The 24,037-nt window shown below is 41.1% G+C and overlaps 1 protein-coding gene across 7 annotated transcripts in view; it reads right to left on the reverse strand.

Moving 5' to 3' along the window:
* Window positions 1–10,687: 10,687 nt before the first annotated feature.
* Window positions 10,688–24,037, reverse strand: part of nbeal1 (neurobeachin-like 1) — a 239,843-nt gene continuing 226,493 nt past the window's right edge. For 5 of the 7 annotated variants that reach the window (XM_072578456.1, XM_072578458.1, XM_072578455.1 and 2 more), the window contains 3 exons: window positions 23,111–23,272; window positions 18,083–18,231; window positions 10,688–16,605 (listed from right to left, as the gene is read on the reverse strand). In XM_072578456.1, the coding sequence (XP_072434557.1) occupies window positions 16,317–16,605; window positions 18,083–18,231; window positions 23,111–23,272 (600 nt within the window). In that variant the 3' untranslated portion in view covers window positions 10,688–16,316. The remainder of the gene's footprint in view (window positions 16,606–18,082; window positions 18,232–23,110; window positions 23,273–24,037) is intronic. The other 2 variants (XM_072578459.1, XM_072578454.1) reach the window with 1 other exon arrangement.

The raw sequence follows: 24,037 nt of genomic DNA on the forward strand, positions 1-24,037 counted from the left end.
GTCCCAACTCCTGTACTCAATGCTCTCACTAATAAAGCTGAGAGTTCCAAAAGTCTTCTACACTACCCAGCTACTTGTGATGCCACTTTCAAGGGACTATACACCATCATCCCGCGATCTCCCTGTTCGACAACATTCCCTGGGCCCTACCATTAACTGTCTAAGCACTGCCCTGGTTTGTCTTATCAAAATGCAACACCTCACATTTATCTCAATTAAACCCCATCTGCAATTTCTCAGCCCACTGGCCCAGTTGATCAACATCTCATTGTAATCTTAGATAACCTTCTTCACTGTCCACTATACCACCAACTTTAGTATCATCCACAAAATTACTATCCATGCCTCCTTTGTTCTCATCCAAATCATTTATATAAACAACAAACAACAGCAGTCCTAGCACCAACATATAATTCAGTGAGAAAGAACTATCTTAGAAGAAGGACACACCATCTGTAGCTAACTATGGAAATTAAAAATAATATCAAAATTAAAAGCATACATTTACACAAGGATTAGTGGTGGTCAGGAGATTGGACAGAACATTAAAAAAAACAAATCAAAGAAATAAGAGTGAGAAAAACTGTGAGCTTGAAAAATAAAAGCAGATAGTAAGAGATCTTACAGGTATGTAAAAAAAGGGTAAGTAAAGCGAGTGTAGACCCTCTAGACAGTGTCTCAGAAATTAATAGTGAAAAAAGTAGACACGGAGAATGAAATGGACAGGTATTTTGTGACAGTTTTCACTGTAGGTGATACAAATAACATTCCAGAAATAATTATAAATCAGTAGTGAAAAGGAGAGAGGAATTTAATGACCAGGGCCTAACCAATTGGAAAATAGTGAACGTAATTCCTCCGTTCAAGAAAAGAAGGAGACACAAAAGCAGGAAACAGCAGGCCAGTGAGCTCACCATCTGTCAAAGGAAAAATGCTGCAATCTATTGTTGAGGAGGTTACAGCAGATCACTTAGAAAATCTACATGCAATCAAAAACAGTCAACATGGCTTTACACAATTTATTAGAGTTCCTTGAAGCACAAGCAGCATGGATAAAGAGGAATCTGTTAATATGATGTACTTAGATTACTCAAAGACATTTGACAAGGTGCCACCTCAAATTTTGCTGCATAAACCGAGAGCTCATTGTGTAAGGGTGTAATATTTCAGCATGAATAAAGGATTGGTTGGCTAATGGAAAACAATGTAGGTCTGAATTTTATGGATGGCAAAATGTTATGGTTGGCACCTCAACTGTTTACAAACTACATCAATGACTTGCATGAAGGGAAGAAACGTGTGGGAACTAAATTTGTTGATGGCATATAGATAGTATGAAACCAAGTTGTAAAGAGGATTTCAAGGGTCTGTAAAGGAATGCATAGAGGTTAGGTGAAGGGGACATTTTGCAGATGAATAATGCAGGAAAAAGTCAAGTTGTGCAGAAAGAATTGAAATACAACTTATTTAAAGCGAGAGAGATTGCAGAACGTGGTCAGAGAGAGGAATCTGGTGTCCCGGATATGAATCACACAAAGTTTCAGGTACAGCAAATTATTAAGGTGGGAGAATGATTGGGATATAAAGAGAGAGGAACTTTTACTGTAGTTGTATAAAATGTTAGTAAAACCACATCTGGAGTCTATGTACAATTTTGGTCATCTTATTTAAAAATGATATATTTGCATTTGGAGCAGTGCAGAGAGGATTCTTTTGATCTATTTCTGGGTGTGTGCACGTGTGTGCGCGCAGGGGTAAGGGGGGGGAGCGAAGGTGCTAGTCAAGGTTGTTATCTGGGACAAGTTGGCTGTGTTTTTAAGAGTCATAGAGATGTACAGCACGAAAACAGACCCTTCAGTCCAACTTGTCCATGTCAACCAGATATCTCAACCCAATCTAGTCCCACCTGCCAGCACCCGGCCCATATCCCTCCAAACCCTTCCTGTTCATATACCCATCCAAATGCATTTTAAATGTTGCTATTGTACCAGGTTCCATCACTTCTTTTGGCAGCTCATTCCATACCCGTACCACCCTCTGCCTGAAAAAGTTGCCCCTTAGGTCTCTTTTTTCTTTCCCCTCTCACCCTAAACTTATGCCCTCTAGTTCTGGACTCACCCACCCCAGGGAAAAGACCTTGTCTATTTATCCTATCCATGCCCCTCATAATTTTGTAAACCTCTACAAGAGCACCCCTCAGTCTCCAACGCTCCATGGAAAACAGCCCCAGCCTATTCAACTTCTCCCCATAGCTGAAATCCACCAATCTTTGTAAATCTTCTCTGAACCTTTCAAGTTTCACAACATCTTTCCGATAGGAAGGAGACCAGAATTGCATGCAACATTCCAGCAATGGCCTAACCAATGTCTTGTATAGCCTCAACATGGACCTTCCAACTCCTGTACTCAATACTCTGACCAATAAAGGAAAGCATACCAAACACCTTATTCACTATCCTATCTACCTGTGACTCCACTTTCAAGGAGCTATGAATCTGCACTCCAAGGTCTCTTTGTTCAGCAACACTCCCTTGGACCTTACCACTAAGTGTACAAGTCCTGCTAAGATTTGCTTTTCCAAAATGCAGCACCTCGCATTTATCTGAATTAAATTCCATCTACCACTTCTCAGCTCATTGGCTCACCTGATCAAGATCCCGTTGTAATCTGAGGTAATCTTCTTTGCTGTCCACTACACCTCCAATTTTGGTGTCATCTGCAAACTTACTAACTATACCTCTTATGCTCATATCCAAATCATTTATATAAATGACAAAAAGTAGAGGACCCAGCACCAATCCTTGTGGCACTCCACTGGTCACAGGCCTCCAGTCTAAAAAACCCTTTACCACCACCCTCTGTCTTCTACCTTTGAGCCAGTTCTATATCCAAATTGCTAGATATCCTTGTATTCCATGAGATCTAACCATGCTCACCAGTCTCCCAGAGGGAACTTTGTTGAATGCCTTACTGACGTCCATATAGATCACATCTACACTCTGCCTTCTTCAATCCTCTTTGTTACTTCTTCAAAAAACTCAATCAAGTTTATGAGATGATGGCCCATGCACCAAGCTATGCTGACTATTCCTAATCAGTCCTTGCCTTTCCAAATACATGTACATCCTGTCCCTCAGGATTCCCTCCAACAACTTGCCCACCACCGAGGTCAGGCTCACTGGTCTATAGTTCCCTGGCTTGTCCATACCACCTTTGTTGAATAGTGGTACCACATTAGCCAACCTCCAGTCTTCCAGCACCTCACCTGTGACTATTGATGATACAAATATCTCAGTAAGAGGCTCAGCAATCACTTCCCATAGTTCTAGGGTACACCTGATCAGGTCCTAGGGATTTATCCACTTTTATGTGTTTCAAGACATCTTCTATAATATGGACATTTTTCACAATGTCACCATCTACTTCCCTACAGTCTATATCTTCCATGTTCTTTTCCAAAGTAAATACTGATGCAAAATACTCATTCAGTATCTCCCCCATCTCCTGTGGCTCTACACAAAGGCCGCCTTGCTGATCTTTGTGGGGCCCTATTCTCTCCCTAGTTACCCTTTTGTCCGTTATGTATTTGTAAAAACCCTTTGGATTCTCCTTAACTTTATTTGCCAAAGCTATCTCATGGCCCCTTTTACCCTCCTGATTTCTCTCAAGTATATTTTTTGTTGGAGTTTAGAGGTTATCTTAAGGAAAGATGTAAGATTTTGAGGGGACTTGACAGGATTAAAGGGTTCTTTCCCTGTTGGATAGACTAGTTTAAAAGTCAAGAGTCTTCTATTTAAGATGGAGGTTTGCGCGACTTTGGAACTCATTTCCGTGGAGAATGGGGGAGACAGGGTCTTTGAATAAGTTTAAGGCAAATGATAAGGAATTTAATCCTGTTATGGAATTTATGAAATTACGGACTTTAACCCTGATAAATATGAGGCAAACCTGATAGAAGTGTTTAAGATTGTGAGGGGCACGGACTGGGTGAAGAGAAAGCAACTGTTCACTTTAATCAAAGAATCAATAACAAGGTGGCATATTATTAAAGTGAAAGGCACAAGGTTTATAGGAGATCGAGGAAAAACCTTTTCACCCAAAGTGGGTTGGCTGTCTGGAATGCAATGCCTGGGAAGGTAGATGAGGCAGGAAACCTCAAAAATGTTTTAAAAATACTTGGATGAGTGCTTGAAGTGTGAAAGATTCAAGGCTACGGGCCTAATGCAGGAGAGTGGGATTATAAGCAGTCCCCAGGTCGCAGAAGCGTTCTATTCTGAGTCTGTTTACAAGTGGAACACAATTCAGAATAAGGGCTGTTTTCCATTGTCAAGTACAGGTAATGTTCATTTGTTGGATCTTTAAATTTACACCCCCCGTAAAGGATCGTGTTTGTAAGTACAAATGTTGATAATTCAGACTTTTGTAAATTGGGGACTCCCAGTAATGTAGGTAGCAGTACATTTCTAGCAGTACAGATTAGATGAACCGAATAGCCTCTTCTATACTGTATGATTCTATGACTTTAAGGGAGTCAACAGGTATCAAATGACATTGGGCAAAAGCAGATGGTTCCTTTAGCATCGCCATCATGCCTGAGTGATCTCTTGGAAGGACAACTTGTTCTATTAGTGGACACAAGATTCCATCTTATCGGCCCAGTAATGTCTACAGGAAGATCTGTACCTGATCAATGATGTAACATGGAAAACATCCTGCCTGAAAACAAGGGACCGTGTATCTATGATATCCCCTGCAGAGACTGAAGTGTTCTTTGAAACTGTGACACAGAGAAAAGGAGAATGCCACTTCTTTTAGCTATTTGACATAATTTCCTTCAAATGCCAGCAACAACCAGTGAAGCAAGGCACTATCAGGAATATATGGCTCCCAGACTCCAAATGGAAACATGGCATCATTGCCAAACACAGACAACCAACTCAGCAACCATTAGAGCATGCAAAAAAAACCCCTAAATGATCACACAATCCATTAACCAGGTATGATGTGAATGCATGTCCTCTGGATCTTGGAGGGGGTGGGGGTTGGGGGTAATGTCCAGAGAGAGAGCAGGGGATAAAGGGAGACCCTTCAAATTAGAGATTGATCATGTCAGGGGTGATGTGAGGGAGTAGTTATTCACACAACTTCTCTTCCTTTTGTACTTACTTAATTCACTGCATTTGCAGTGGATTCTATAATTCAGAGCTTCTTGTACATCTCCAAATATCAGACTGAGCACAATGGAAAGGAAATGAGAGATCTGGCTATCCAAAGATCAAGAGGCCCTAAGTACATTACAAGTCTATATTCCTTCCTCCCTAATAATTAATAAGATTAAAATGTTCCCACAACTTGTGCTGATATCTACTCTAATAAATCAATTTAAGGCAGAAGCATTCATTTTTGGCAGGATGGAAACAGCAAAGGCCTAAGATTATCCTCTGCTCACAAACCATGCCTCATTGTCCATTCAATTCAAAGTTAACAGGGACCATTTTAACTCATCAATAGTAAACTGGTGGAGTGACGGAGGCAGAGGCTCCAGGGTAGAGTGGGGAAGGGGATCAAAGGGGGAGTTGAGGAGAGAGGGGTGAAGATGCTGGTGAAGGGAGATGATGGAGGAAGATAGGAACCAGGTGGGTGAGGGGGAATGGGGTGAGAGGTGAGATACAGGTGAAGATGGTGCTCCAGGTATGGGGGAGGGGTAGGATGAGGAGGAAAGAATGTATGGGGGAGCATGGGGTGAGCTGGAGTGAGGTGCAGGTAACTGGGGAAGCGATGCTGGTGCAGGGTGGTGAGCATCCTGTTCATTTGAATGATGGACAATGAATGTCTGGTCTCAATAGACCTAGTATCATAGTACAGTACAGCAAGGAAACAGACTCTTCAGTCCAGCTCATTCATATTGTTCAAATATCCTAAATTAATCTAATCCCATTTGCAAGCACTTGTCCCATATTCCTCTAAACCCTTCCTATTCATATCCCCATCCAGATGCCTTTTAAATGTTGTAATTGTACCAGCCTCCACCACTTCCTCTGGCAGCTCATTCTATACACGCACCACCCTCTGCATGAAAAGGTTGCCCCTAAGGTCCCTTTTAAGTCTTTCCCCTCTCACCTTAAACCTATGCCCTCTAGTTTTGGACTCTGCTACCGTGGAGAAAAATCCTTGGCTGTTCACCCTATCCATGCCCCTCATGATTCTATAAACCTCCTATAAGGTAACCCCTCAGACTCCGATGCTCAGGGAAAACAGCCCCAGCCTGTTCAGCCTCTCCCTATAGCTCAAACCCTCCAATCCTGGCAACATCCTTGTAAACCTTTTCTGTACCCTTTCAAATTTCACAACAGCCTTCCTATAGCAGGGAGACCAGAACTGAACACTGTATTCCAAAAGTGGCCGAACCAATGTCCTGTACAGCTGCAACGTAACCTTCAACTCCTGTACTCAATGCACTGACCAATAAAGGCAAGCATACCAAACACTTTCTTCAGTATCCTGTCTACTTGTGATCCCACTTTCAAGGAACTATGAACCTGCACTCCAAGGTCTTTTTAGTCAGCAATACACCTCAGGACCTTACCGTTAAGTGTATAAGTCCTGCCCTGATTTGCCTTCCCAAAATGCAGCACCTTACATTTATCTAAATTAAACTCCATTTGCTACTCCTCAGTCCATTGGCCCATCTGTTCAAGGTCCCAGTGCACCTTGAGTTAATCTTCTTGGCTGTCCACTACACCACAAATTTTGTTATCTGCAAACTTACTAACCTATGTTCACATCTTAAAGGATATCTTACAAGAGGATCATCACCTGAGAGACTGGGGCTGTCTGGAGGTTACCAGAAACAACATTATATTGAAAACATAGGGAGCTCCAGAGGGTGCAGTGTTGAGAAAGAGGGTTTGGTAGGGTATAAGGTGTGGGATGGGGTGGGAGGATTGCGCAGGTCAATAATGCCTTAACCTCTGTCATCTTTTCTTTATTGGTCAGACCATTGGCAGTTGGGAGGTCATGGTGTGGCTGTACAGTACATTGCTTAGACCACTGTTGGAATATTGTGTGCAATTCTGTTCTCCCTTCTATTGGAAGGATGTTGTAAACTTGAAAAGGTTCAGAAAAGATTTACAAGTTTGTTGCCAGGGTTGGAGGATTTGAGCTATCGGGAGAGGCTGAATAAGTTGGGGCTGTTTTCCCTAGAGCACTGGAGACTTAGGGGAGACCTTACAGAGGTCTATAAAATCATGAGGGGGCATGGATAGGATAGACAAGGTCTTTTCTGAGGTGGGCGAGTCCAGAACTGGAGGGCATAAGTTTAGGGTGATAGGGGAAAGATATAAAAGGGACCGAAGGAGCACTTTTTTTCACGCAGAGGGTGGTGGAATGAACTGCCAGAGGAAGTGGTGGAGGCTGGTACAATTACAGCATTTAAAATGCATCTGGATTGGTATATGAATAGGAAGGGTTTACAGGAGTATGGGCCAAGTGTTAGCAAATGGAACTAGATTAGGTTAGGATAACTGGTCGGCACAGATGCTTTGGACTGAAGGGTCTGTTTCCGTGCTATACATCTCTATAACTACATCAGGCCCTGGAAGAGGACATCGATGTTCTTGCCCTGAAATAAGCTCCATCATTCAGCATGACCCTTATAGAAACAATGCATTACAAATTAAGCCCCATTAGTCTACACATCATCACAAGCTGTGAAATATGACCAATTTCATCTTGAGGATAGTTAACGCCTGACCATGACCCAATCACAGAAAGTTTCATTAATAAACAAGAATGTTAAACATGTGGCATAAACAGATTAACTTTGAATGCAAACTGAAAATTATACTCCTTTTAAATCCAAACACACATCATGCAAAGGTAGAACTGAGAGATGAGACAAATTAATTAGATTAGATTACTTAGTGTGGAAACAGGCCCTTCGGCCCAACAAGTCCACACCGCCCCGCTGAAGCGCAACCCACCCATACCCCTACATTTACCCCTTACCTAACACTACGGGCAATTTAGCATGGCCAATTCACCTGACCTGCACATCTTTGGACTGTGGGAGGAAACCAGAGCACCCGGAGGAAACCCACGCAGACACGGGGAGAACGTGCAAACTCCACACAGTCAGTCGCCTGAGGCGGGAAATGAACCCGGGTTTCTGGCGCTGTGAGGCAGCAGTGCTAACCACTGTGCCACAATGCCACCCACAAAATCTTGTTAAGAACATCACTTGGTAGAAAATACAGGCAAATAAATAGGCAGAATTCTGTGGATTAAAGGTTGGAATGAGATGACTTTACTGAGTTTGTTTGGGTTTAGGGTTATGATAGCACGGTGATGTTGACTGCAGTGAATCTCAACTTGGTAGCTGGCTGTTGAGACTTGGTTCTTGGCTGGAACTTCACTTTCTTTTTGCAGAATGTTTGAATGCTAATTCTTTTCCAAGTGAAAAGGGACAATGCATTACCACTTACTGTGGATCTGTGCATGAACTTGCTTTCTTTCAGATTAATGGTAACTTGCTGTTTTAAACCAATCCAAACCCGGTTGCTGGGCAGTTACTTTATATCATAGACACCTTGTGCCAGTGTACCTGACAAAAGTATCAAATTCAGCTTCCAGCAGCAATATGGTCTGGTGTAACAATTAAGTGACCACTGAGGTACATTTTTTCCTTAGGTTGCAAAGGATAGTAACAACTGAAAATTCACTTTCTGGTTCATACCTATTTTTGCTAATCAAGCTGCTCAGAGATGTTATTACACATCTTTGAAACAGGTGAGCCTTGAACCCAGGCCTTCTGGTCCACGTGCAGGGACACTACCACTGTGTCACAAAAGGGCGTTTCCAAATTAAACATGTGCCACCTTCACAGAAGTTAAAATTATGGCAGGGTACTAAGGAGTATGACATGAGAGACTCCCAACTCACGTTCGCTCACAATTAAGGTCTTGTCTGAGTCAAAGAGGTCACTCAGTTATTAGATTGCTTACAGTGTGGAAACAAGTCCACACTGACCTGCTGAAGCGCACCCACCCAGACTTATTCCCTTACACCTAACACTACAGGCAATTTAGCATGGCCAATTCACCTAATCTGCGCATTTTTGGACTGTGGGAGGAAACTAGAGCACCTGGAGGAAACCCATGCAGACACAGGGAGAATGTGCAAATTCCACACAATCAGTCGCCTGAGGCGGGAATTGAAACCGGGTCTCTGGCACTGTGAGGCAGCAGTGCTAACCACTGTACCACTGTGCCATTAGAGACAACACAGTAAGTAAATTGCTCAAATCTTAAAATGGGGGAAGAGTTTATAGCAGTCTTCCAAATACTGCCAATTCTTGGCCACGCTCAAGATAAACTTATGAAATACTTTGACACCATACTCAAGAGAATGGAAATAGACTTGATGCAGTTGGAGCTGGGAGACCTGGTTTCAGATCTCACTCAGGGTTTGCTTGGCAGTAAACAGAAAGCAGTCCACTTCATTTTCAATAACGTTGCCCTGGATGAAACTCCAAGGGAGTGAAATTACAATGTAAAATTGCACAAACTTGGGTTGTATCACTGAAATTTAAAAGAAACAAGGATGATTTGATTAAAGTTGTCATGAACTTCTGGGATGTTAGCTTGCTGCTGTCTTTTGTATATTGCAAACTGATGGTGTGACAGTGGCTGCTCTTTAATGTGAAGATTTGATGTCCTTTGGAAATCTGAATTTCTTTGTCACCTTGTCCCTTGTTCACACTTTACTTATACACCTTCATGGCTGTTTTTCCTCTTTCGGAACACAATAGCCAACATCTTGCGCCATTTTATACTGGTTCAGAGTGGCCATTTTCTCACCAAATCTTTGTATCGTCACAGCAAGACTTCCTTTACAATAAAGGCCAACACATGACTTACCTTCTTAATTGTTGGCCATACTAACACACTTACTTTGCAATTTGTAAGCCAGGACACAAAATCTCTTTCAATACGAATATTTAACAGCATCTCATCACTTAAAAATAGGAAACAAAGTCGATCCTATTTCACACTCGTCCTCAACTATATCAACCTGTTCATTTATAAATAGACACAAAGTATTCATTAAGAATCAGCTTATGTCTTCTGCTTCTACACATAGATTCCTTTTAGTTCCTAAACCTCTTCCTTAATATTTATTAAATATCTTTGGATTTTCCTGTATTGAATTTACTAACATTTCTTCATGTTCTCTCTTTGCTTTCCTTAATTTCTTTTTGAATTTTGCCCCTGCACTTTTTCTGTTCTGCAGTACATTGAGTGCTCAATATCAGACAGCAGCTTCACTTATTTTGCCTTATATCATCTTTTACGCTCCTCAGTATCCAAGAGGTTCCAAAATTGTGGGAACATAATTGTTTTGGACTCAATGACCCTATTCAGACATTGATTTATATTAAAGTAGATGGGTTTGGTTCACATTTGCTCAATACAGATTAATGAAATTGGCATTTGTCAAGTTACAACTTTTTAACACAGTCATTTTAATGCTTTCCATGACTTTAAGTCTAAGGGCTGGTCATTACCACTACGATGCTGCCCCACTAATAACCCTTGCATCTGCCCAACTTTATTCCTTAAAACTAAGTCCAGAATTGTCCCATCTTGTCGGTTTTATATTTTAAAGGTGACAAACAGATCACTTCTCATTTTTAAATTTTTAATTCTTGAAAATTGATTCATAAAATAGACAGCAAAGCAGATGACGGGTGGATGCTAATAGCATGCATCGTGCCTTAATGTTCCAACACAGTGTTATAAGTTCAGAAACGGCAAAATCAACTTTTCACATACTAACAGTAAGCAATGATATAGAAGTGTCAAAAGCTGGCATTCTTGCATTGTGGACGTGTGAATTATCTTTGTACAGTCAAGACATAGGGTTGTTTGAATGGAGATACAGTCTTGTTTGATTGAAGAAACTTGACTGTGTTCCTTGCAAAAATTGCTGCAACAGAATTAAATGGTTTACCAATACCTCGGTAACTTTCAAAATCTTCAGACACATGAAGGAGGCAGAGAGACTATCATATACAAAATGTGAGACTTCAAAAGCTTATATGATTTTTTTCAAAACAATGCAATTTTGTAACTTATTGTGAAGATTTCATGTTTATCCAAACCACAAATTAAGGCAACTCATTGACAATAGTCAGTTCTGCAAGTGTTCCATTGATTGGAAGGAGACTTTACAAAGATCACAAGTGGTACAGCTAACAGAAATGAGAATTAGGACATTGGCCGGGAGGACCAGATCCCAGAGGGCTAAATGGAACCAAACTTGCCAGCATCATGGACAAGGAATATAAAAATTATCAAACTACATTCAAAGCAAACATTTAATGAACACTGTAGCCTGGGCTTGAACTATTCATCTAAGACATCAGCTAAAACGATATGACCAGAGTATTATGTACAGACAGTTCCATCACTTTGATGATTTACTGTTTGAAAACTCAGGATTGTTAATGCAGTTAGCAAAGGAAGACTTCAATCCATTCTGCATAGTACAGCTGGACTTCGATCTGATAATAGACAAGAAAATTAAATGGGCCTTAATTTTTATTTTTAAATTGTATTTCAACACCAATCCATTTATGTTGTTGTTCAAATTGCGTGGAGAGGCTGTTTATCATTCAACTTCCACATCACTCCAATCCTTTCTGCTTGTAAGAAAAGTCAGTGGGCACATCACTGAAAATTTAATTTTTAAAATGAAGACACTTTATTTTTAAAATTCTTAATTATTTTGGTGCAAAAATTCTGCAACAGTCCTTACAGTTAACATCTGCACAAAACACAAACACCCCAACCCTTATAATCCCACCTTTATTGCCTTGAGTCCTATTGGTTCTGTATACAAAGCTAATCTGATAAATTTGTTATGTACAGATAATGTGTACATCAGAGCTTTACATTTTACAATCTGCAGTACCTGAAAAGTGCAAAAAAGGTCACCTTCAACAAACACACTATACATATATAAAAAAAAATCAAATATACAAGCGCAGAAGTGTGTTGTTAAATTACAAGTCAATCTGAAATACAAGGTAGAATCTGTCACCTCCTGGGCACTGCACAAAACGTGGCTGGAAACATGGTAGATGGAGATTTTTCTTTAAAAAGCACAGAATAATAACAATATTATACACAGTACACTTTCACAAATCAGATTAAAAATCAAGAGATTTTTAAAGCACTGAAACACTCCATTGGCATAAAACATTCCCCAAAATGAAATGTACATAAAAACCTATTTTTGCAGTGAAATGCCAAAGCAGTTATTGGAAAATATATAAAAATTTGAATATTTTGCTCAACTTATTTATGTTACCTTAAATAGCTCCTTAAAATACAATGATATGCTATGATCAAATAATGCTTGCATGTTATAATTTATGGGAACCCTATTTTGAATAGTAAATTACTGGTGCCACATGAAGGCTCAGGTTAGGTTTGCAGAAATCTTTATGCAAGTAGAGTTAAATATTAGATCCAAGTTGCCAATTTAATCTGATTCATAAAATATGGTACAATGAATCGGATTCAACATACAGAGGTATGGAGAGTCTTGCACATCTCTGCTGTTGCCATACAATAAAGTTAGCACGACTATTGATATCCTAACAGCTGCAAAGCTTGATAGTTCATTAGCTACATCAAGTATGCAAACTTGATCTAACTGACAACTAATGTAGTCCACTTCACATTGTAGCTTCTAACCTCGTGAGGTTAACATTAATGTCATTACTTCAGCTGCAGTAGCAGACTTTTCAGTGTAGCGCGTGGTGAATGAGGTGTGCATCTAACCCTAGATAAATCTATCTTACTCAGCAACAGTTGCTCTTCCCCATATTTGCATCTAATGACAATGCTCCAATAAGTTGCCCATCAGAACACAGCACAACTCCTCACAATGTCTGAGGCTAATTACAACAGCCCAACGGCAGGTATCCAGATTAGGAATCTCATTAAAACCCATTTTTACATTAATAAAATAGGGAAACGCTTTAACCAGTTGCTTAAAACAAGATAAAATACAGCTGGTCAGATGAAAGACATGTTTTCATATTTGTTTATTAATGCCACTTGGCATCTCAGCCTAACGAACAGAGTTAGCTCCTGAGTCACTACGAAGTGAGAGTTTGCAATGTTTTTCACGAAAATGCTGCTAATCAAAATTTCTCACTTTTATACACAATTGTTAATTAAAGGCAAATGCAAATTGAAAGTGGCTATAACTTGGATAAGTTTCCTTCTGGGGTTTCATGAATCAAAACTACGAGCAATGCATCTGTTCTGAAACATCTTTCTATTCATTCCTTTAATAAAATATCAGCTCTACAAACAATCATTGTAAGTATACTTGTATGTAATTAATTTTGTATCGAGAACTCAGCTTCACTTGTCAGCACTCTGAGGTGAAGCGGCATTTGATTCAGAATAGAACAGAAACAGTGATAATTATGTTCCCTGCAAAGTGACAAACCTTATTCCTCTGAAAGGCTATTTTAAAAAAAGAAATCAGACTTGCCTAATGCACCATGCTTTTACTTTTTAATAACTCTGTGACTGTATGTTTTACTTAAGTTCTTCGTAAGACTATTCCATTTTAAAACAGCTTGTCCACCTTCTAAATTTGCCAATGCTCAGAATAAAATAAGGTCAGACTGTTCCCACCACCAATATACTCTGTGCTTTGTTGGCCCATACAGGTCAGGAAGTGTCTATGGTATACCTTGATTGATGAGACTTAATAAAAAATCATTATTCAATTTTGCTCTCCCTCCCACACAGCTTCTTCCAGCTGTAAATGGTACAGGGCCCTTACACAATTCTATCTGTCCAATCTCTTGTACTCATCATATAGTGACAAGGAAAAAAAACATCCTCAAAGCTAATGGCACAATACAATGGTGGACACGCGTAGTGCCTAATGCCAGTATGCTATTCTCTACACAATAAACCATTTTTGTGCCTATGCGGTGCCATATGCCTATGAATGATGAGGTCCTGATATGCGACATCTGTACTTCCAACTCCAACACGTCCTGAGATGGGAATTCTGTACTCCCAATCCCAACACCTCTCCTCTCTCTCTCTTTCACTCCCTTCCCCCGCTACCAATGTAGTTGCTGAAGAAGGAGCAAGCCAACTACCCCACAATTCATTATTCTATCCCCGGCTCCTTATCAAGAGGTAAACTAGGTTGCAGGGTTGGTGAGGAGTTAAACATAATTAAATCCTGCATGGATCACTTCTGCTAGCAGCTGCAAAGTGGTTTACACTTTAGGCAAAGTAATAATTTGGAAGAAAATGTTAAATAAAAATAATTCCGATTCCATAAATTATGTTTACAATATAAAGTGCACACAGAAGAACAGTACATCTGGGAAATAGAGGATAATGCATTTACGTTTGTGCAACAGTACGGATTGACACAAGTAAGCAATTCATATCAACATGAAGTATTATGCTTGATTATCATGAAACTGATCTAATGATTTAAAGAAAGCTTTGTGAGGCTAAGAAAGATAGGTAGGGGTATGTTACAAAGACAAAATCATTCCAACAATGCCAGTTTGGCAATCACATTGGAAGTATCTATTATTTCCACTGTCTTGGTTGAAAGTCAATGCACTGAGCATTAAGAAGACATTAACCATGATCTCTTGAGCTTTAAGGGAAAAAGGATGCCAGGCAGCAAGACTGGGAGACTGTCTCCAGTTGCAAGATTTTTCCTCACAGGTACATAGTAGCTGGAGCATCACAGCGATTCTATTCCAGAGAGATCCCGATGAGATGAGCTCTCTATTTCTGCCCTGGCTACCAAGATAGTGAAATTTTGTTGCCTCAACACTTGCGATACAAACCAACTTCATTCTTAAGTGATCCTTTTAAGTGTTTTAAAATGCTGAAGAGAGGAGGTATCTTTTTAGAGACATCTGCCAGTGCTACGATCCTTCAAGGAAAAATACCTTTAATTAAAAAGTAACCGGACTGCCTTCTTTGCACAGAAGCATAATGCTTCTTTTTGTTTAGGGTAGCGGTGAGTGAGCGAGCTCCATTGCTATCTGTAACAGGAGACAGAGGAAGGTTCAGCACATTGAAATCTGTGCTACATGATCAGAAATGGACATGCTGATTTGTTGCATAGTCTCCTACGGCTGACAATCAGATGGAGGACAGGAAAAACAGAAATGATCAGTAATAGCAGACAGGAAGCCACAGGACTTTTGTTTTCCTTCCGGTGTTATGACCCCATCACTTGAGCTCACTTTGGGGGTTGTATTCGGTTTCTCCAGACGAGATCTGATTCAGACGCTTGCTGGAACCCCAGAGCTTCCTGGAAAGTTGCCCTGATCGCATCTATTTGTGGAAGGAAGAGAAAAAAAAAGCAGAAATAGAGGGAAAAAGGTCACCAGTACGAAGGATCCAGTAAACAGAGACCTCAAAATAAGCGTCTCCATCATTCCTCGTTCAATCTGACAAACCTCCATACCTCTTTTTAAAAAACAGATATATTGGCATTGTGCAAAGGAAATGACGAGAATGAACCAGCCAAGGATTCAGTTAGATGATGATGGAAAAAGTGAACATGCTGAAATCCAAACATTTTGCTTCCATTTTTAAAGTAACTTTTTAAATGTATATGTTTTTCAAGGATTAATATTTAACTGCCTCCTTTCAGAGTTAGGACATGGAAATTTCTTCATGGGTCCTGAAGGCACAGAATAAAAATGGTTGCTATATTTGAAATGACAATCGTCAGAGAATCTTATGATCTCATGTTGGGAATAATGAATATGAATGATGAATAATGGATGGATATCAATATAGCAGCCCGATGTGAGAGAGAACTGATGCAATTTGAATTTTTAAGCAAAAACTCACAAACCAATGTAACTTTTTTTTTCAAAATAAAATTTTTGATAAGATATTCTTAATTCATTTGTTTCCTTATATTTGATGTCTACAAGCAGCTGCACACCTACAAGAGCCATGCCCTTCATGGACAGAAATTTGCTCTTAATTGGATTTATTAATTTTTGTAATCATGAAAATAGATGACACTAAACTCTGGATAATCCAACTCTTTACAGGAATGAAACCTTCCCTTTCTTTTTCTGGTTCTTGTCGTCGGTGCTCTACATCCTCCTGTTCCTTCAATATTACTCCTTTCTTTCTTTTCCTTCCTGAAAGGGTGTAGCATCATTCAAAAAGGCAGCCAGAATATGGAACCACTCCTGCCTTTGGTCACCCCGAATATTCCTAGTTTTACTTTTCTGACTCCTTGTCTGACGCTGGGAACTGAAACCTGTTGCACTGCTCCAAGTGTTGGCTGGGTGACTTTAGGTTGAGCTGAGATAAAAAAGGCAGGTGGGAGCTCTCCACTGTCTTGTAGATGTAGCTCAGAACTGTGGACTTTACCTCAGCTGGCTTGCCCACGCCGACAATGATCAGTTTGCCGTCCTCCAGTCCAACGAGGATGTGGCTGTTCTCCTTGGTGATGGATACACAGTGAATTGGCAATCTCATTGCCAGTGGGACTGCACTAAGCTTCAGACTGAAATGAAATGTTTCAGAAATGTTAGCTCTTCAACTTCAGTTACTGTCATTAAAAAGAGATATAGAAGAATCGGGCGTTAGTTTCACGACTTCTAGATGTGCTGAGTACTTTCTAGCCAATAAAATAATTTTACAAACTTTGCAGTGAGGTCCTAGGATTAACTATTTGTGACCAGGAAGTGTGTGCTCTTTTTAAAGAGGGTTGGTTAAAGGAGGATTTTGCAAGTTACAGCTCCATGCTGTGAGAGACTTATTAAGGACTCACATGTGACTCCTGAACTTGATCGATCAAATGCATTTCAATGTTAATTAAATCACTTGTTACATTTCTATAAACTGTAATTGACATTCTATTTATGAGAAATTATCAGTTAACAATATCTTTGTAAAAACCTGTAAAACCTTGTTGAAAAGTATCTGTCATGTTTTTCTTTATTGTTGTCATTTGAGTAACACGATGAGAATTAGTGCCTTTCCAGTCTTTCATTCACCCATAACCCATGTATTTTGGCTGGTGATGGTGGAGTTTTAACTTGCAGAGTTCTATGATGATGGTTCACAATTGTTTAACTTTTGCTAGAATTTATTTATTTGTAATAAATAGTAACCCTTTTCAGAATATAAACCTGATCCATACTTTCTGTTCAACCCGGGTCTGAAAAACTGGTAAATCGAGCATTTTGCACACTTATTAGATGTTTTAACTTTATGAATACTCTGGGAATAGCACAGTTTGATTTCCAGCACACCACCCAAATCAAGTGCAACAATATATCACTGCTATTGTCACTCAATAGAGGCTGCAGTCGGGAGGGGCAGACAAGCAGCCAGCAAAGCACCGAGTGTGGGAGATCACAGACGCCAAAGTAGGAATATAATATTATATCAACCTTAAAGCTAGATTTCAGTTAAGTTAAAAAAACACCATCTTCATGTGTACAACTTGCCTTAATATAAAATAAAACATGCCTGAGGATGCTTCACAAATAAACAAACTCATTAAGAATAACAAATATATTTAAGTTTGTTCTCAATGAAACAGGGGTTGGAGGGGATTTGAAGAGAAATAAAATGGTTCATTTAACACAGTTGCAAAGGAATGTCTAAAAGCCAAGTAGCCAGGAACAAGGAACAAATTAATTCAGCATGCGCTCAAGAAACCCTGAATTACTTGCAAACTGAGTAATAAGTATTAAAATGAAGTTATGCATGGATGAAAATAATTTCAGTGCTTGGTTCACGAAGAGATCTAGTGTTAATACCTGAAACTTCTGTCAACCATTGCAGCTATGCTTCACACGTGGCAGATTAAAACAAATATTCATAAATAAGCTGCTGTCTCACATAAGGGGGCTACTGTTAGAATTAGGGCCTGTTAATAATACGAGTTAATAAAACAATCAACAATATACCCAAGTCAAGTCTGGGATTAATTTTATTTTCTGGCTCCTGATGTTTGCCAATAATCACCTTACCTGTACAAATCCCGAATAGAGAGAAATCCCTCCATGCTGCCAAGGATAATATGTTCACCACTGACAAGCAGGTCAGTCACTTGTTCTTTTATAATCTCACTTGCCAAGTGTTTGCCGTTTACAGAGTATAGGTGTAGAGCATTCTTATCCTGCAAATAAAAAATGGTAGGAGGACGGTAGCCCTGAGAGAAACTTAGCTTAATGCTCTCCAACACACAGTTAACTAGATTTTAATATTCCCATAATCCAGCTAGTTCAGCAACCTCTCCCTCTCCAAAATTTCAGGAGTTTGTAGGTGGGAAGGAAAAGTCGGAATCTGCGTGTAGCCGAAGCTATTCTTGCCAGTTCTTTAGTGCACTCTATAAGCATGTCCCATGGGAAGTTTCTAAACTCCAACCAAGAGTTCAAGCTGTCGTGTCTGAAAAGCCCCGGTGACTTAGTCTCTACTGAAATGTCAAATTCAAACAAAAGAGTTAGTTTGCAAAATAATTTTAGGGTCTGGGGGAGTAGAAGAGAGTGGAAGAGAGTTATGGCCATAAGAAACAGGAATAGGAATCTCTCAGCATTTATCCCGTAAAGCCCCTTTAGAATCCTGTACATTTCATAGAACATAGAACATAGAAGAATACAGCGCAGTACAGGCCCTTCGGCCCTCGATGTTGCGCCGATCCAAGCCCACCTAACCTACACTAACCCACTATCCTCCATATACCTATCCAATGCCCGCTTAAATACCCATAAAGAGGGAGAGTCCACCACTGCTACTGGCAGGGCATTCCATGAACTTACGACTCGCTGAGTGAAGAACCTACCCCTAACATCAGTCCTATATCTACCCCCCCTTAATTTAAAGCTATGCCTCCTTGTAATAGCTGACTCCATACGTGGAAAAAGGTTCTCACTGTCAACCCTATCTAACCCCCTAATCATCTTGTACACCTCTATCAAGTCACCCCTAAACCTTCTTTTCTCCAATGAAAACAACCCCAAGTGCCTCAGCCTTTCCTCATAGGATCTTCCTACCATACCAGGCAACATCCTGGTAAACTTCCTCTGCACCCGTTCCAGTGCCTCCACATCCTTCCTATAGTATGGCGACCAAAACTGCACACAATATTCCAGATGCGGCCGCACCAGAGTCTTATACAACTGCAGCATGACCTCAGGACTCCGGAACTCAATTCCTCTACCAATAAAAGCAATTACGCCATATGCCTTCTTCACTGCACTATTTACCTGGGTGGCAACTTTCAGAGGTCTGTGTACATGGACACCAAGATCCCTCTGCTCTTCCACACTACCAAGTATCCGACCATTAGCCCAGTACCCCATCTTTTTGTTACTCTTACCAAAGTGAATCACCTCACACTTAGCTACATTGAACTCCATTTGCCACCTTTCTGCCCAGCTCTGCAGCTTCTCGATATCCCGCTGTAACCTGCCACATCCTTCCTCACTGTCTACAACTCCTCCGACTTTTGTATCATCCGCAAACTTGCTCACCCAACCTTCTAACCCTTCCTCCAGGTCATTTATAAAAATGACAAACAGCAATGGTCCCAAAACAGATCCTTGCGGAACACCGCTAGTGACGGCACTCCAAGATGAACCTTTGCCATCAACTACTACCCTCTGTCTTCTTCCAGCCAGCCAATTCCTAATCCAAACCTCCAATTCACCCTCAATGCCATATCTCTGTATTTTCTGCAGTAGCCTACCATGGGGGACCTTATCAAACGCCTTACTAAAATCCATATATACCACATCTACCGCTTTCCCCTCATCTACCTCCTTAGTCACCTTCTCAAAGAATTCAATAAGGTTTGTGAGGCACGACCTGCCCTTCACAAAACCATGCTGACTATCCTTGATCACATTATTCTTATCCAGATGTGCATAAATCCTATCCCTTACAATTCTCTCTAAGACTTTGCCCACAACAGAAGTGAGACTCACTGGCCTATAGTTACTAGGATTATCCCTACTCCCCTTCTTGAACAAGGGAACCACGTTTGCTAGCCTCCAGTCCTCTGGCACTACTCCTGTAGACAAAGAGGACACAAAAATCAAGGCCAATGGCTCTGCAATCTCCTCCCTTGCTTCCCAGAGAATCCTAGGATAAATGCCATCAGGCCCAGGGGACTTATCTATTTTCACCCTTGCCAGAATTTCCAACACCTCTTCTCTACATATCTCAAAGCCATCCATTCTACTTATTCGTGCCTCAGTATTCATATCGACAACAATGTCCTGTTCCTGAGTGAATACTGATGAAAAGTATTCATTCAGTGCCTCCCCAATCTCTTCAGCCTCTACCCGCAACTTCCCATTACTATCCTTGATTGGACCTATTCCTACCCTAGTCATTCTTTTATTCCTAACATACCTATAGAAAGCCTTAGGGTTTTCTCTAATCCTACCAACTAAGGACCTTTCATGTCCCCTCCTTGCTGCTCTTAGCTCTCTCTTCAGGTCCTTCCGGGCTACCTTATAACTCTCAATTGCCCCTATTGAACCTTCACGCCTCATCTTTACAAAGGTCGCCCTCTTCCATTTAACAAGGGTTTCCAATTCCTTATTAAACCACGGCTCCCTCACACGACCCTTTCCTCCCTGCCTGATAGGTACGTACTTATCAAGGACACTCAATTGTTGCTCCTTGAACAAGTTCCACATATCAATTACGCTCTTGCCTTGGAATCTACTTTTCCAATCCACACATCCTAAGTCATGCCTCACCGCATCATAATTTCCCTGCCACCAGCTATAACTCTTGCCCTGTAGTACACACTTATCCCTCTCCATCACTAGAGTAAAAATCACCGAATTGTGGTCACTGTCCCCAAAGTGCTCACCTACCTCTAGTTCTAATACCTGGCCTGGTTCGTTACCCAGAACCAAATCCAGTATGGCCTCACCTCTTGTTGGCTTATCTACATATTGTGTCAGGAAACTCTCCTGCACACATTGGACAAACACTGACCCATCTAACGAACTCGAGCTATAGCTTTCCCAATCAATATCAGGAAAGTTAAAGTCCCCCATAACAACCACCCTATTACTGTCACTCTTCTCCTGAATCATCTTCGCAATCCTTTCTTCAACAATTCTAGGACTATTAGGAGGCCTGTAAAAGACTCCTAACAGGGTGACCTCACCTCTCCTATTCCTAACCTCAACCCAAACTACCTCAGATAACAAATCTTCGTCCATCTTCCTTTCCACCGCTGTAATACTATCTTTGACAAGCAAAGCCACACCCCCCCCTCTTTTACCCCCACCTCTGACCCTACTAAAACATTTAAACCCTGGAACCTGCAACAGCCAATCCTGTCCCTGATCTAGCCATGTCTCCGTAATAGCCACAACATCGAAGTCCCAGGTACCAACCCACGCTGCAAGTTCACCTACCTTATTTCGTATACTTCTGGCATTAAAGTATACACACTTCAAGCCACTCTTCTGTTTACAGGCACCCTCCTTTAAGATTGATGCCATATTCCTAACCTCCCTACACTCCAGGTCCTGCACCCTAAAGTTACAGTCTGGGTTCCCATGCCCCTGCAGAGTTAGTTTAAACCCCCCCCCAAGAGCACTAGCAAACCTCCCCCCAAGGATACTGGTGCCCCTCAGGTTCAGGTGCAGACCATCCTGTTTATAGAGGTCCCACCTTCCCCAGAAAGAACCCCAGTTATCCAAGTACCGAAATCCCTCCCTCCTGCACCATCCCTGTAGCCACGCATTTAACTGTTCTCTCTCCCTATTCCTCGACTCTCTATCACGTGGCACGGGTAACAAACCAGAGACAACAACTCTGTTTGTTCTAACTCTGAGCTTCCAACCTAGCTCCCTAAACGCCTGTCTAACATCCTCAGCCCTCCTCCTACCTATGTCATTGGTGCCAATATGGACCACGACTTCAGGCTGCTCCCCCTCCCCCTTAAGGACCCGGAAAACACGATCAGAGACATCACGTACCCTTGGACCTGGGAGGCAACATACCAAACGTGAGTCTCTCTCGTTCCCACAAAACCGCCTATCTGTGCCCCGAACTATCGAGTCCCCAATTATTATTGCTCTGCTCTTCTCCACCCTTCCCTTCTGAGTAGCGGGGACAGGCTCCGTGCCAGAGGCCTGAGCCCCGTCACTTACCCCTGGTAAGTTCCCCCCCCCCCACAAGTATCCAAAACGGTATACTTGTTCTTGAGGGGAACGGCCGCAGGGGGTCCCTGCACTGGCTGCTTCCTCCCAGTCCCCCTCACTGTCACCCATCTATCTGCCATCTATGGAGTTACTACTTCCCTAAAGCTCCGATCTATGACCCCCTTTGCCTCCCGAATGATCCGAAGTTCATCCAACTCCAGCTCCAGTTCCCTAACACGGTCTTGGAGGAGCTGGAGATGGGTGCACTTCCTGCAAGTGTAATCAGCAGGGATATCACTGCTCGTTCTTCTAAATTCCAATGAATATAATCCCAACCTATTTAACATTTGCTCATAAGACAATCCCTCCATACCAGGAATCATTTCAGCAAACTTTCTCTGAACTACCTATAATGAAATAATGTAGTTTTTTCTAAATAAGGGGATCAGAATTGTTCACAGGTACTCCAAATTAACTTTCATTGTATTTAATTACAGTAAATGATTCAGTAGTTCAAGTCTGGGATTTCTTTAAAAACTGTTTTCTGTACCACAGTTCTTGATTGGAAATTTGAGAGGCTCAGGCTATGCAAAGGGTTGGCTACCCCACTGATCTGGCACACAATTTATTCAAATCTATAATGTTACACAATTTCATTCTTTTTTCCCTTCTTTCTGGACTTGTTGGTGCAGGAGGTCTCCACCCTGTTGTGGTCTCTCTCACTTTAGCTGGGATGCAAATGGCAGACATAGGAGGTACAAAAAATGGATTAATAATTCCATAATTGCACCAAGCGATTCATGTTTTTATATCATAATGTTTTCATACATTACAGTTACCCGTTCACAGTTCACTTAAGGCGGTAAATCCACACTGATGTTGTACCTTAAAATTTGATTTTCCCTCTATCACAGTGTTGACAATGATGTGCCCCTCCAAAGATACGGACAGATTGGGAATGGAGAGGGGGAGTGAGCTCACACAGGGCGGTTGAAGCGTCCTCATATACTGCCCACGCCGAATGGTATGAATGATCACAGTTCCATCCTGGAGGAAGTGCACAAAGGGAATCAGACAGTCATCTGCTTATTTAGCCTTCAGCAACTGGTCAACATCAACTTGAAAACCAAGATAACAATCTTCACACGGCTCTGATGTAAAATAAAGGTAACACACAACCATCAATTATCCTCCCAAGGTGTGCTATTCAGAATCTTCAGAATTCCTTGTTGGATTCCTTGGTGATATTGATTGAGGACCTCTAGATACTTTTTTTCCCCAAAAAAGGAAACATTATTTCTCTTGCCATTCTGTCAAAGCTTTAAATAATTTTAACAACCTGCTATTTGGGTCACCCTCAGCACTCCTTTCTCAAGAAGCAACAAGACACAGCCAATTCTTTTTTGACACATTCACTACTTTGATTAGATTCCCTACAGTGTGGAAACAGGCGCTTCTCCCCAGCAAGTCCACACTGACCCTCGGAAGAGTAACCCACTCAAACCCATTTCCCTCTGACTAATGCACCTAATACTATGGGCAATTTAGTATGGCCAATTCACCTGACCTGCATGTCTTTGGACTGTGGGAGGAAACCAGAGCATCCGGAGGAAACCCATGCAGACATAGGGAGAATGTGCAAACTCCACACACAGTCACCCAAGGCTGGAATTGCTGAGCCACCGCGCCGCCTCTTTGGAAGAACCTAAAGCAGCTGCAAAACAATAAAATCTATTATATTAGTTGATCGCTTGGATAATAAAAAAATAATTTTTTCCTTTTTTTTTAAGTGTTAAGTGTAACACAATGAGT

Source organism: Chiloscyllium punctatum, chromosome 10, assembly GCF_047496795.1.
Source record: "Chiloscyllium punctatum isolate Juve2018m chromosome 10, sChiPun1.3, whole genome shotgun sequence".
Classification (NCBI taxonomy): domain Eukaryota; kingdom Metazoa; phylum Chordata; class Chondrichthyes; order Orectolobiformes; family Hemiscylliidae; genus Chiloscyllium; species Chiloscyllium punctatum.